The following is a 14,343-nucleotide window of genomic DNA, read 5'->3' as shown; positions in this document are numbered from 1 at the left end:
CATCATTTTGCCAATTCTAATAAATCTTTTTCGAGATGGGTAACCAGAACTGCAGGCATTGTTCTGGGGGTGGTCGTACCATGGATTTATAGAGCGGTATCATAATATTTACTGTCTTACTATCTATCCCTTTTTTAATGGTTCTCAGCATTCTGTTCGCTTTTTTGACTGCCACTGCGTGTTGAGCAGATGTTTTCCGAGGACAAATCACAATGATTCCAAGTCTCTCTTCTTGCGTGGTAACAGTTAATTCAGAGCCCATCATTTTGTATGAATAGTTGGGATTATTTTTTTTCCAATGCGCGTTACTTTGCATTTATCAACATTGCATTTCATCTGCCATTTTGTGCCCGGTCAGCCAGTTTGGTGAGATCCCTTTTGTAACTCTTCATGGCCTGCTTTGGATTTGACTATCTTGAATACCTTAGTATCATCTGCAAACTTTTCCTGCCTCAATATTTACCTCCTTTTCCAGATTATGTATAAATATGTTGAACAGCACTGGTCCCATACAGATCTTTGGGGGACCTGGCTGTTTATGTCTTTTCTCTGTGAAAACTGACCATTTATTCCTTCTCTTTGGTTCCTGTCTTTTAACCAGTTACTGATCCATGAAAGGCCCTTCCCTCTTATCCCAGGACTGCTTACTTTGCTTAAGAACCTCTGGGGAGGGACCTTGTCAAAGGATTTCTGAAACTTCAAGTACATTATATCCACTCTATCAGCCTTGTCCATATGCTTGTTGACACCTTCAAAGAATTCTCATAGATTGAGGCGTGATTTCCCTTTGCAAAAGCCATGCTGACTCTTCCTCAACATATCATGTTCATCTGTGTGTCTCATAATTCTGCTCTTTACTATAGTTTCAACCAGTTTGCCTGAAAATTAGGAAATCTTATCTTGAAATCAGGCTTAATGGCCCGTAATTGCCAAGATTGCTTCCGGAGCCTTGTTAAAAAATTGGCATTACATTAGCTCCTCTCCAGTCATTTGGTACAGAGGCTGATTTAAGCAATAGGTTACATGCCACAGTTCTGCCATTTCATAGTTGAGTTTGTTCAGATGTTGTGGGTGAATACCACCTGGTCCTGGTGACTTATTACTGCTTAATTTATCAGTTTGTTCCAAAACCTCCTCTATCGACACCTCCATCTGGGACAGTTCGTCAGATTTGTCACCTAAAAGGAATGTCTCAGATGTGGGAATCTCCCTACATCCTCTGTGGTGAAGACCGATGCAAAGGATCCATCTAGCATCTCCACAATGACCTCGTCTTCCATAAGTGGTGCTTTAACATCTTAATTGTCCAGCAGCCCCACTCATTGTTCGGACCACTTCCTTGCTTCCGTTGTACTTAAAAAAACAACAACAAAAACTTGCTGCTAGTTTTTGTACCTTTTGCGAGTTGTTCTTCAGATTCTGTCTTGTCCTGCCTAATTATACTTTTATATTTGACTTGCCAGAGTTTGTGCTCCTTTCTAGTTTTCTCCCTAGGATTTGACTTCCCAAAAGGATGTCCTTTTGCTTCTAATAGCCATTTCACTCTGCTGTTAGCCATAGTGGTCTTTGTTTTTTTGCTCCTTTTACAGTTTGTATGTATGTATATGTGGATTGATTGATTGTTTACATTTAGTTAGAGCCTCTGTTATGGTGGTTTTAAATAGTTTCCTTGCAGCTTGCAGGCATTTCCCTCTCTTAATGGCCATTTAACTAACTTTCTCATTTTTGTTTAGTTCCCCTTTTTGAAGTTAAGTGCTATTGAAATGTGGGTTTTTTGGTATTTCCCCCCTAGAAGGATGTTCATGTAATAATTTTATGGTTGCTGTTACTGGATGGTTCCGCTAACTCTGTTTAGGACTAAATCAGGAATTGCCTCTCCCCTTGTGGGTTCCAGGACTAGCTGCTCCAAGAAGCCGTCATTAACGGCGTCTTGATATTTTATTTCAGCATCTTGTTGTACCCAGTCCGTATGGAGGTTATTGGAATCCCCCCTTATTTGTTGGTTTTGGGGCTTCTCTAATCTCCCTGAGCATTTCACCATCACCATCCTGGTGAGGTGATTGGTGTCTATTCCTGAAGGGATGCTCTTACTGTTCAGGCATGGAATTTCTGTCTGTAGAGATCCTGTGGCACAGTCTGATTCATTGAAGATTTTTACTATGTTGGACTCTGCTTCTTTTCATGTACAGTGCCACCCTCCCAGCAGCGCAACTTACTTAATCATTCCTATGTATTTTGTACCCTGGTATGACTGTGTCCCATTGGTTGTCATTGTCCCACCAAGTTTCTCTGATGCCTGTTATAGCAATATCCTCATTTAATGCCACCCCTTAGTTCTCCCATCTTAGTGTTTAGACTTTTAGCACAGGTATACAATTACTTACAGAATGTGCTAGTTTGTCTGCCTTCCTCTGATGTAATTGAATGGGACTCTCTTTCATTTGATTGTTTCTGTTCAGTTCCTACCTGTACTTTACCAACTTCTACCCTCTCCTCTTTAATAGGATACAGAGCAGTGCTTCTCAACCAGGGGTACATAGGCGTCTTCCAGGGGTTACGTCAACTCATGTAGATATTTGCCTAGTTTTATGACAGGCTATATAAAAAGCCCTAGCGAAGGCAATGCAAACTTAAGTTTCATACAGACAATGACTTGTTTAGACTGCTTTATATAACGTAACCTGCGTATCCGCACTGTATTAGACATGCGTTTTATGTCACTGAGGCATTCGAGCACGTTAATGAGGCTGAAGTTGTCATGGTGTGTATGCGGCTGTGATGTAAAAGTGCCTAGATTTTTTTTTAAAACGATGAGCTGGAAGTGGCGATGGTGAAAATTATAGGAAATTGAAAATGACTGGAAAAACGCCATCCTCAGATCTGTGAGGAGTATATTGCTTTTGGATGCACATCTACACAGAACGATCCACCTCAGGCTTTGTGGTTTGTTTGCGGAGAAACCATCAGTTAACAGTATGAAGCCAGGGCATTTGCAATGACATGTGAAGATACACCCTGTGCATGCGGGTAAGTGAGTAGAATTTTTTTCAAAGAAGGCTTTCTGAGGTCCAGACTTACCTGCTTAAAATGAAAAAAGCTTCAACTGCTTCCACAGATGCACTCAAAGCTTCATCTGCGGTCTCAAAATCAAAGAAGTGCAGGAAATCTGATTCTGCCTGCCGCTGTGGCGCCTGCAGAAAACATGCTTGATTTTAAAAAAAGCAGCCGATATACTCAAGAAAGTACCCTGATGAAATGACACCATGTGCTGTAGAAGTGAAGAAGTGGCTGAGGATATTGTCTCTCAGCTTATAGGGAAACTTAAAATGGCAAAAACATTTTGCTCTTCAGCTTGACGAGTCCACGGATATCAGCGGAGACGCTCAGCTGCTCACATTTGATACTTGAAACCACTGATACCAATGGGCACATACTGTTTTGCAAAAGGATAAAGGCCAACTCCATGGGTGGTGGCGGGTATTAGAGGCCAGGGGAGGCTATGCCTCCTCTAACCCAGGCCGTGGCCCCACCCATGCTCCGCCCTGAGGCCCCGCCCACTCCCCCCATCCCCTGAAGCCGGTGGGGGCACAATTCCAACTGGCGGCATGGAGCTCGGGGCTCAAAACAGCTGGTGGCTCAGAACTGTCTGGGCTGGCCAGGGGTCGGGGACAGTGCTTGGGCGAGCCGGCAGGGGCTCCTCCTGCCATGGGGGAGAGGGACTTGGGGCTTCAGCGGGTGAGGGCAGCAGGGCCTCGGGCGAAAGGGTCAAGGCTGGGGGGGGCTAGCTTCCCCAAAAGGGGGGTGTGGGTGTTCACACACCGCCCAGGGCCCACTCAACTGGAGAGGACATGTTTAATTGACTTGTTTTTTCTGAACACAAACTGAGTTTGAATTTATGCAGATTCAGCTGCCCTGAAGGGGCTGGTGCATTGACCTGGAGAGTGAACAGACTTAATAGCTAGAATCAGGACAAAAAACCCTTCCTTGCAGAGCCTGCACTGTGCCATCTACTTGCTTCAAAAGAGCTGCATGAAGTTTTAAATGAGTCTGGCAAAATTGTCAACTTTCTCCTGTCCAGGCCACTCAATGCTTACCTGTTTCCCATTCTTTGCAAAGAGGTGGAGTTCGAACATCAGCAATTGTTGCTTCACCCAGAGGTTTACTGGCTTTCAAGAGGGAAAGTACTTAACAGATTGTTTGAATTACGCACGGAAGCTCACGTTTCTTTCTGATCATTCCTCCCCTCTTGCTTCTGTGTTTGACAACATGTGTGGTTAGCTCAACTTGCCTGCCTCACAGATATATTCAGCAAGCGGAATGATTTAAATTTGCCCACACTAGGCCGTGACACCAACATTCTGACTCTCTATGGCAAAATGCGTGCTTTTATCAAGAAAGTCTGGAAGTCCAGGTGCAGAGGCAGCGACTATACCTGTTTTCCACTGCATCACACACATGTCACTGATGTCTGCACAGGGGAAATTTGAGCAGAACAAAATTAAAGAAATAATAGTAGACATCTGAGTTCAAGTCATTTCCCCAACATTCAATACAGCTCGGCTCAGGTTGGTAAAAAACCCATTCCTTTTGTCAGATGTTAGCGCTTTGCCAGCCAGCAAGAAAATCCCTTCTTGAGCTAGCCTCAGACCGTGGTCTGCCAATGATGTTTAATGACTTCTCACTCGCCCAGTTCTGGTGTTTAGTACAGAGAGAGGACACTGACCGTGGGAGCCAGGCTTCGGATGGTCTGTTACCTTCCTGGTTAACATATCAGTAGTCTCGTGTTCTGCCCTGACTGCCAGCCAAGTCAAAGAGCAGGAAGAGATTCAGTGGGGAGGAAAACCTAATTGTTGATGTTGCTCCACCGCCTCCTGGAGTGACCAGGCTCACAAGGGGAAACCAGGTTCAGGTATTACATTTGAAATGAAAGTGCCATATTCATAGTCCAGTCGCCTTCGTTTATCATTAGATAGTAAAAATGAGAACTCCGGCAATTGGTCAGTAACTGTGTGCTGGGGCACCCGTGTGTTTTGATGTCTGATTTTTGTAAGCGAGGGGAAGCTTGGGGTACGTGAGACAAACCGGACTCCTGAAGAGGGTTCAGAAATGTGGAAAGGTTGAGAACCATTGATGCAGAGTGTCCACTTGAGTAAATCCTCCCATAAGGGAGAGGGAGGTGTGGGCTGGAGGGGTCCAAGGGACTGAGCCGGGGAGAGTCCGGGCTGGAGGGGTCCAAGGGACTGAGCCGGGGAGGGTCTGGGCTGGAGGGGCCCAGAGGACTGAGCCAGGGAGGGTGGGGGGAGGGTCCGGGCTGGAGGGGTCCAGGGGACTGAGCCGGGGAGGGTCTGGGCTGGAGGGGCCCAGGGGACTGAGCTGGGGAGGGTGGGGGGAGGGTCCGGACTGGAGGGGCCCAAGGGACTGAGCGGGGGAGGGTCCAGGCTGGAGGGGCCCAGGGGACTGAGCCGGGGAGGGTCCGGGCTGGAGGGGCCCAGGGGACTGAGCCGGGGAGGGTGGGGGGAGGGTCCGGGCTGGAGGGGCCCAGGGGACTGAGTCGGGGAGGTTCTGGGCTGGAGGGGCCCAGGGGACTGAGCTGGGGAGGGTGGGGGGAGGGTCCGGGCTGGAGGGGCCCAGGGGACTGAGCCGGGGAGGGTCCGGGCTGGAGGGGCCCAGGGGACTGAGCCGGGGAGGGTCCGGGCTGGAGGGGCCCAGGGGACTGAGCCGGGGAGGGTCTGGGCTGGAGGGGCCCAGGGGACTGGGCGGGGGAGGGTCCGGGCTAGAGGGGCCCAAGGGACTGGGCGGGGGAGGGTCCGGGCTAGAGGGGCCCAGGGGACTGAGCCGGGGAGGGTGGGGGGAGGGTCCGGGCTGGAGGGGCCCAGGGGACTGAGCCGGGGAGGGTCTGGGCTGGAGGGGCCCAGGGGACTGAGCCGGGGAGGTTCTGGGCTGGAGGGGCCCAGGGGACTGAGCTGGGGAGGGTGGGGGGAGGAAGGCTCACTCAGTCACAGCCGATAGCTGGTGTAGGATTTGCACGAGGACAGCGCTCCCCCAGCACACCCTGCGTGGAGTGACGTGTGCTCTTTCCTTATTGGCAGGTCCCATGTGCGACTTGCTCTGGTCCGACCCACAGCCTCAGGTGAGTGCCAGTGAAATCCCCCGCACTGCGGGCGTGCAGCTAGTTCCGCTCCCGGTGCGGGCTCTGCGCCGAGCCGCTGTCCTCTGCACCCCCATCTGCACGGAAGTGCTGATCACAGGCCGAGCGGGTCACTGCTCCGGGTGGGCTCACTCAGAGCGGCCTCTGCTGGCCCTCACCAGTGTGGGGCATCCAGGGAGCTGTGTGGGGCCCCCCACCGCCTGGCAGCTGATGCTGGTTCTCCGCCCCAGCTGACAGCTCCCTGCGGGGGAAGGGGGGACCATCTGCTGCTCTGCTTGGTGCTAGCCCAGGGTCAGCCCCACCCTCTGGCAGTGGCTGGGGTGGGTAAGTTGGGTGGGCTCAGCTCAGAGGTGTGGCAGGGGCTTGCCCGTCTCCGCTGGCACAGGCGCGTTTGCTGTGAGGCTGAGGGACATGGAAATTGAATCCACATCGCCCCCTAGAGGTTTATCAGTACAGGGGTGAAAGGGAGATTGCCCAGGGCTGTCTGCAGCACCTGACGCCAGCCCAAAGCTCTGGCAGGCAGGAGGGAGTTAAGCTGCATCTGGGAGATCGAAAAGGAGCCTGGGAGTTGGTGGGGGCATCCACCCTGCATTGTGAGCCTGTGTCTGTGGGATCTCTGCTCCCCACGCCACGTGCAGACCCCGCCCCCCGCTCAGCTGCGTCAGGACATGTTCGTTGACTCCGTCGGGATCCCTTCCCCCCGCCTTTCCAGAACGGCCGGTCGGTCAGCAAGCGCGGCGTGAGCTGTCAGTTCGGGCCTGACGTCACCAAAAGCTTCCTGGAGCGGAACCAGCTAGATTACATCATCCGGAGCCACGAGGTCAAGCCCGAGGGCTACGAGGTGACGCACGAGGGCAAGTGCATCACCGTCTTCTCAGCACCCAACTACTGGTGAGTGGTCCGGGCCGTGCCCTGGGGACCCCTGGCTGGCCACGCCACGGAGTGAGCAGGGCACGTCTCTGTTTTCTTCAGGGCCTGGCCTGTATGGGCCCCTGCCACTTGTCTAGCCTGCTGCATTCGGATCGTGAAGTCTCAACCCCAGGGATCACTGCTCCCACCCTCCCTCTCCCCCTCCGCTGAGATGCAGCCACATCTGAGGTGGAACATGGCCACTGCTTGTATAGGGATGCTCACCTGCTGCTGAGATGCAGCCACCTCTGGGGCGTGGCAGTTGTTTAACAGCAATAACACAACACTCTACAAGGTTAGGGCAGGAAGTAAAGAATCCTATGGCCAGAGGGAATTTGCTAGATTTTCCCAGGAAGCCGAGTTTTGAGCTCCTGTGAGAAGTGCTGTTGATTCTTAATAACCCCCAGGAGGTCAGGATCTCAGGCTTCAATCTTGTCCACGCTTCCTACACTCCCTAACACCACTGGCCAGCACTGAGTATGAGGGGAGAGCATCCCCAGGTGAGTCTCCAACCCCTGCAGCACAGCGCCCTCTAACTCCGCACTGGGACATTGTGTCCAGCAGGGAGCACACCCCCTGCTGAGCCTTCTGCCCTGCTCCCAGCAGTTTCTGGCTTTCTCCAGAAGGTCTCAAATCATGGTATAATACTGACCTAGCCCAGCATCAAGGGTGAGATTCAGTGGGATGACAGCACAGGGCTTCAGGCTGGTCTTTTCTGTGCAGGAGCAAAGCCGGCCTGGTTAACGTCTGCATATCCCACCTCCACCCCCGGGTAGGGCACATTGCCTGGGAAAAGGGAGCAGTGCGGCCAGCAAGCAGCTAACAGGCTGTGCGCACATGTAAAAGGCAGCGTTATCTAGTATTTAGAGCTGGGAGGGACGTGTGGTCTAGTGGTTAGAGCAGGGGAGGTGGCTGGGAGTCAGACTCTAGGGTGCTATCCTCAACTCAGCAAGTGCTTGGGCACGGTACTGCTCTGTGCCTCAGTTTCCCCATGGGGTTCCCAGCCCTGCTGATGAAGCGTCTGAGGTTTCAATGGAAGTGCTGAGCGCTGCTCGTCCTACTCCTGAAGCAGATGAAGCAGACAGGTCTGGTGGTTTTCTCCCACGCAGCAGCATAGTCAGGGGTGGTCCGGGCCCGCTGGGTAAAGGTCAGGCAGGCCTCTGTGGGCGGGGGATGGGATTCCCCTTTGCTGGACGTGACCAGCTATCTGTGCGTTCTCTCCCCAGCGACCAGATGGGGAATAAAGGTTCATACATCCACTTGCGGGGGTCGGACCTGCGCCCCGAATTCCACCAGTTCACAGCCGTGGTGAGTGATTGGATTGTCCTGTCGGGGCCTCTGGGCATTGACTGCACCCAACCCTGTGCGCCTGGAGCAACTCCCTCCGGCCGTCACGCTGCCCACGGGTGCAGTTTCATGGGCATGGCCTGTTTCTGTGGCTAGGCAGACAATCCCAGGCCTTCCCCTGCTCCTTCCGTCTGCCTGTTGGGGTTCCCTGCCCGTCCAGACCCAGTTCCAGCAACCAGACCTGGGGCAGCAGGGTGGGTGGGTGGGTGAGAAATCTCTGAGCTTGTCCTGGGCTCTGGGATGTGCTTGTCCTGTCCCACACCACCCTGTGCTGCAGTGTGCAGACAGACTGCGGCCCTGTAGGCCGCTCTGGCAACGTGAAGAGGCCTTTGAGGGAGACAGGAACACCCCCCACCTCTCCCGCACTAGGGGTCTGCCCAGCAGGTGTGGAGCATGGAAGAGGGAGATCAGGTTTATGCTCAGAGCACACGGCGCAGTTGCTGTTTTCTACCCTCCAGGACCCATAGGGGCAGAGAGTGTGAGTTAATTACAGCAGCTTCAGGGCTGGTCTTACACCAGGGGCCCAGAATATGGGGAGCGCAGAGGGGGCGTAAAGCTGCCCCTCTCCCCAGGGACAGGGGAGCTGGGAATGGGGCCCACTGTCACTGGAATGAGGCCGAATCCTGAAAAAACCTGCCCACCATGTGCCCCTCCAAATCTCCCAGCCCATGGAGTCAGCCTCCCTCGGATGCTCTGGACACAGGCCGATCAGCAGCCAGGCGTCAGCTGCTTGGGAGCTGCAGGGAGGAGGAATTGCGCTGAAGTTTCATCAGCCCTTGGCTGTGAAGGGATGTTTACCCTTCTCCTGTCTCTGCTCCTCGCTGCAATGAAATCATCGCACTGGGGAGGGGTCACCTCATCCCAGCCACAGGATCTCTGGGCTAGAGGGAGTTTTCCAGCCCTGCTGCCTGAGCGGGGAGTCAGCCATTGGCAACAAGGCTCCTGAGGGGAATGAACCATGGGAGACAAAGGCTGGGACGCACTTAAACCCTTCCTGTGGGGACTGAGGGGTCTTAAAGGGACAGGGCCCGATTCTCAGAATAGCTGGGCAGCCTCTGCCCCATCAAAGGGAAGGGGAGAGACAGGTGTCCCGTAACTGTAGGGGAAACAGGCCCTCCGGGGTTATGTTTGCCAAGGTGCCTAGTGATTCAAGGGCCAATTCGAGACTCCCAAAGGGTCTGATTTCGAGAAGGGGCAGGAGCCCTGGCCCTGGCTAAGAGAGATGGGCAGTTCTGGGTGAAAAATGCAGTTTCAGGTGGAGCGAAACTGTTTGTGAATTGAAGTCAAATTTGGATAATAGTTTCAGCTGAAAAGAATAACAGGTAAAAAATATTCCAGACAGTTGAATAGTTTAGGCCTGATCTGTGCTGCGGGGAGGGGTGTTGAGCTAAGTTACGTGACTTCAGCTACATGAATAACTGCCTGCGTCAGCTCTGCCTGCACCTGTGGCGGCGGAGTACAGGAATCGACAGGAGAGCACTCGGGGGTTGATTTATCGTGTCTAAACTAGATGCGATAAATAGACCGCCGGCTGGATCGATTGCTGCCCGCCAATCCGGGGGGTAGTGTAGACATACCCCCAGAAACATAGAGTGAAAACATCCATTAACCCACCAGAAAACAGACCCTTTAATTCTGCCCAAAATGGAACTCCCCCCCCCTTTTTCCTTTTTTTTGTCACTCAGCTCTAATCCCCAGTCGAGAGTCATGCTCCACGTGTCTGTGGTGGTGCCCCATGTTACGTTTTGACCAGCTGTGTGGGCAATCCTTTTCCCCCCAGTGCCTTCTGACACCCTGCCTGGGCATTGGGATCTGCCCAGCACCCCCCGGCTCTGCACTGGGGCCTTGATGAGCCCCTGTAATAATTAATTTACTACCCATCTGGAGCATCTGAGATTCCTGAGTGCTTAATGGCTCAGCATGTGTGTCACAGTCACTTCCCCCAGCGCAGAAGCACAGCTGTGTTTGGAGTCAACCACACCTGTTCAGGGCTGGAAGTGAACAGAAACACTGGGCCTGACATATTTATCCAATTAGAATTTATCTTGGAAGAGGCAAATGCCCCAGCTTGTGTGTGGAGGGGAGATCCTGTTTTGCCTCTGACAGCCACAAGCTATCAAGACCTTGATATTACCTATTTACCCCAAAAAACACTCCGTGCAGCACAGCACCCCCTACTGCTGCTCCAGGCAATTGGGGCAAGCACTGACTGCTGGGGAGAGCGCCCCCCACCCTGCTTCCTGCAGCATGGCGCCCCTTAGTGCCACACTGGGACATTGTTTGAGAGAGGACAGCGCCACCGTCGCAGTCTCCCTACAGCCTCTTGGTTTGTGCTTCTGCTTCTCGAATGGGTGGGGGAATCCGCAGATACCATGGGAGGGGGGACAGTGCTACCCCCAGAGCCCCGCCGGGCCCTAACCTGGCCGCCTCTTCTCTTTCAGCCTCACCCGAACGTCAAACCGATGGCCTACGCCAACACCCTCCTCCAGCTGGGGATGATGTAACTTCCCCTGTCACCACCGCCCCCGCCTGGAGGCCCCTCATGCTAGGCAGAGACAGCCCCTCAGCCTTTTTACATTCTTCCACCATCAGCCCAGGCTGCCCAGGCGCCGGAGCGTCCATCACGAGGGCGGGGTGGGGGGGTTGCTGTGGTTCTCTTCCCCCCACGCCGAGCCCATTTGTAGTGTTGCCGTGAGCTGGTGCCGCACAGCCGAGAGGCAGGAGTATTTTTTTTTTTTTTAATATATTGGAAAGATTGTATTTATTTCCAGGGCTCGCTCAGCCTCCGGCCTGGAGCAGAGACGCCGCTGGGTGCAAGCCAGCTCTGTCTGTGGCCCGATCTCTCCCGACAGACGGCTTGCAGGGTGGAGCGCAGAGGCCTCCCCTCCCTTCCTTAAGTGCTCTGGCTTTGAGGCGTGTCTCTGATGGGTGGTCTCTTGGCTTGGGGGTTTAAGGAGAGGCGAGGGGGCTAGGTGGGGTCAGAGATTAGGATCAGGTCACGAGCAGAAGCAAGGTGTCGACGGGGGGGAGGGTCCCATCCTTAGTCATCCTTTCCCTCTGCATCAGAAACCCAAGGTGGGCAGGCAGGGCTCTGCTGTCACCAGCTTCGGAGGCACTCCCTGTGTCAGCTCAGAGAGGCGGGGAGAGAGCTGGGCACAGGAGGGATCTCTGATCGCATTCCTGGAGGCATTCGGTGCTCGGTGGAGCTGGGCCCGGGACCCCCAGCTGCCAGTCTGACAAGAGGGCTCTAATGCTGAGACCCGGGCCACAGGACCCCTGGCTGCCAGTCGTTCGAGTGCTCTCAAATACTGGGATCCGGCTCCCAGGACCCCTGGCTGCTGCGATCTAGGCCTGGGATCCCTGGCTACCAGTCTCACAGGACCTCTCTAATGCTGATATGTGGGGTCAGGACCCCCAGTTACTGGGATCTGAGTCCCAGGACCCCCAGCTGCCAGTCTGACAAGAAATCTCTAATACCGAGACCTAGGCCCTGGGACCCCTGGCTGCTGATCTGTGGGGCCAGGACCCCTAACTGCTTGTATCTGGGGCTGGAACCCCTGGCTGCTTGGATATGGGTCCCAGGACCCCCAGCTGCCAGTCTGACAAGAGGTCTCTAATACCAGGACCTGGGCCCCGGGACCTCTGGTTGCTGTGATCTGGGCCCTGGGACCTCTGGCTGCTGGGATCTGGGCCACGAGATCCATGGCTGCCAGTCTCACAGGACCTCCCTAATACTGGGATCTGAGTCCCAGGACCCCTGGCTGCCAGGATCTGGATCCAGGACCCCTGGGTGCCAGGATCTTGGTTCCAGGACCACCAGCCGCCAGTCTCACAGGAGCGCTGTCACCCTGCGGTGCCCCTCTTCTAGGTCCTCTGTGAGCTTTCTGATTGTAGCTCCTGGCTGCAGAGGACAGGGACAGCATACACCCTTCCCTTCCCATGAGACATTCCTCCTCCCTGGGCATCTGCCTCTAGCCCTCCACAACCAAGAAGTAAGGTTAAGAGTTTGTCACAGTTTGTTTAGTAAAAGCCAGGTCCGGGTCACAGGCAATAAACACAAATTCACAGAACCCTGTGACCCGGCCCTGGCTTTCGCCCAACAGAACTGAGACAAAATGGGGCTGACGGGTGGGATAAGAGTCCGAGCCCTGCTGCGGGGGAGGTAAGGAGGAGGTCTGCAGCGGCTGGGAGATGTGGGACCCCCCCCCCCCCCATAGTGGCTCAGAGCTCCAGGGGGCCTCCTGCTGGCTGACAGCTGAAGTCCCACCGCCCAAGGGCTGAAGCGGAAAATGTCCCAGAGGTCTCGGAAAGTCCTGGAATCCGTGACCTAATCTTGGCCTTACAGATAAGCAATAGGTGTGTGGGTGTTGGGCTGGCAGAGGCCCAGCCTCCAACTCATGCCAGGAGTGTGTGGGTGTGTGTGTGTAGCAGGGGCAGTGGAGGGGCACCAGACTGGATTTTGTGGGGTGCTTTACCCCAGCTGCCCACCCCAACCTTTGCCCCCTTCTCAGCCTGGGGAGCGTCGGGCACCTCCTCAAGGAAGCGTGACCGACCTTTTGTGCCACGTGCGCAAGCCAACAGCTGATGCGTCCAAAGCACTTGGGTGTCTCCGTGTGCACCACTGGATCCAGGAGCCCGCCTCCCACCGCCACCTCTCGAGTTATTTTACTGTCTGTAATTAAAGATGTTAAAATAAAGTAATTATTATAAGCCTTGCAGGCTAACTGGCCACTCCTGTGTCCCGGGCCTGCCCGCAAGCAGATCGATTGGCCCGAGTGGCTGTAGCGCCCCCTGCTGTTCTGCCTGGGCTGCAAAAGGCCCCCATTTACACAGGGAAATTGACCCATGGAGCTAGAGCAGAATGACTCTATTTCCCTAGTTATGCCAATCAATTTCCCCTAGTCATTTCATAGCTTACCTCCTGCTCCTCAGGCTGTGCATTGGCGGAGCAGTGGGGTTTTGCAGGATGGTGCTCAGGGCTCCTGATCAGCTGCTATGAAAGAGTGGGTGGATCTGGGGAAGGGATAATGGAGCTTTTTCCTTGCTGGTGCTGGCTTGCAGTTCAGCCCAGATCTGACACCCAGGCCCTGCCCTGGATATCATCAGCCAGCTACTGATCACACAACTGCTGCTGGCGTTCGTGTTGGCGGAGACAATAGAACAGGATGCAAAGGGGCCCCTGAAGAGACTTTAGCTGGGCTCTGTGCAATGGGGAGAGTTGCCAACTCGGTCAGAGTTGGCAAAAAAAATTACATTTTGTCCAAGTGAAATGTGGCTTTTGATCCAACCCTCATTTTTCCCCCAACTTTTCTATTGGTTGAAAATTTTCATGTTTGGTTTGACTCCAAATGATTTTTTCCCCTTGACCTTTTGAAATTGCCAGTGGACTGAAAAAAAAAATGTTGTTTGCCCAAGTCTAGACTCACTGACTTGATACCCTACATCCATACTCTGGTGCTGCTATGAACATGGCCTTTGCATTTAGTTCCTCGGCATATCTGCTTCAGAAAAACCTCAGAACTCCTCATTCACAACAAACATGGCCGCCTCACCCTCTAACCTGCCTCTTGGGTATCTCCTGCTTGGCAGGTGGGGGAGTCTTAGTCCGTCCTCTCTGCCTCCCCTTTCCTTTTGTAGTAGTTAACCACATCCCCCAAAAGTGACACTGAAAGAACCTTATCGAGCTTGCAAAGACAAGCACACAGCTGTTATCAGCCCTAGGTTTAAGGATGTCCCCATAACCTTAATGCTGCCCCACCTTGTGTGCATCATTGGGAGCAGTCTATCACATGCTGTTTTAGAGGCAGCGTAGCCTAGTGGGCTGAGACTCAAGAACCCAGGGTTCTATTCCAGGGTCTGCCATTGGCTGACCTTGGGAAAGCCACTTCCGTTTCCTCAGTGTGTCATTTTTTTGCCATTCAAAATAGCTGAGTTTGCAG

General features: G+C 53.6%; 1 protein-coding gene across 1 annotated transcript in view; it reads left to right on the top strand.

Moving 5' to 3' along the window:
- The window catches only part of LOC115641382 (serine/threonine-protein phosphatase 5), a 50,439-nt gene extending 37,317 nt beyond the window's left edge, over window positions 1-13,122 (top strand). The window contains exons 10-13 of the mRNA XM_030544474.1: window positions 6,090-6,130; window positions 6,861-7,039; window positions 8,284-8,365; window positions 10,846-13,122. Of these exons, the coding sequence (XP_030400334.1) occupies window positions 6,090-6,130; window positions 6,861-7,039; window positions 8,284-8,365; window positions 10,846-10,908 (365 nt within the window). The 3' untranslated portion in view covers window positions 10,909-13,122. The remainder of the gene's footprint in view (window positions 1-6,089; window positions 6,131-6,860; window positions 7,040-8,283; window positions 8,366-10,845) is intronic.
- Window positions 13,123-14,343: the final 1,221 nt, after the last annotated feature.

This window comes from Gopherus evgoodei, unplaced genomic scaffold (assembly GCF_007399415.2).
Source record: "Gopherus evgoodei ecotype Sinaloan lineage unplaced genomic scaffold, rGopEvg1_v1.p scaffold_34_arrow_ctg1, whole genome shotgun sequence".
Classification (NCBI taxonomy): domain Eukaryota; kingdom Metazoa; phylum Chordata; order Testudines; family Testudinidae; genus Gopherus; species Gopherus evgoodei.
This window is presented reverse-complemented; position numbering and strand designations above follow the sequence as displayed.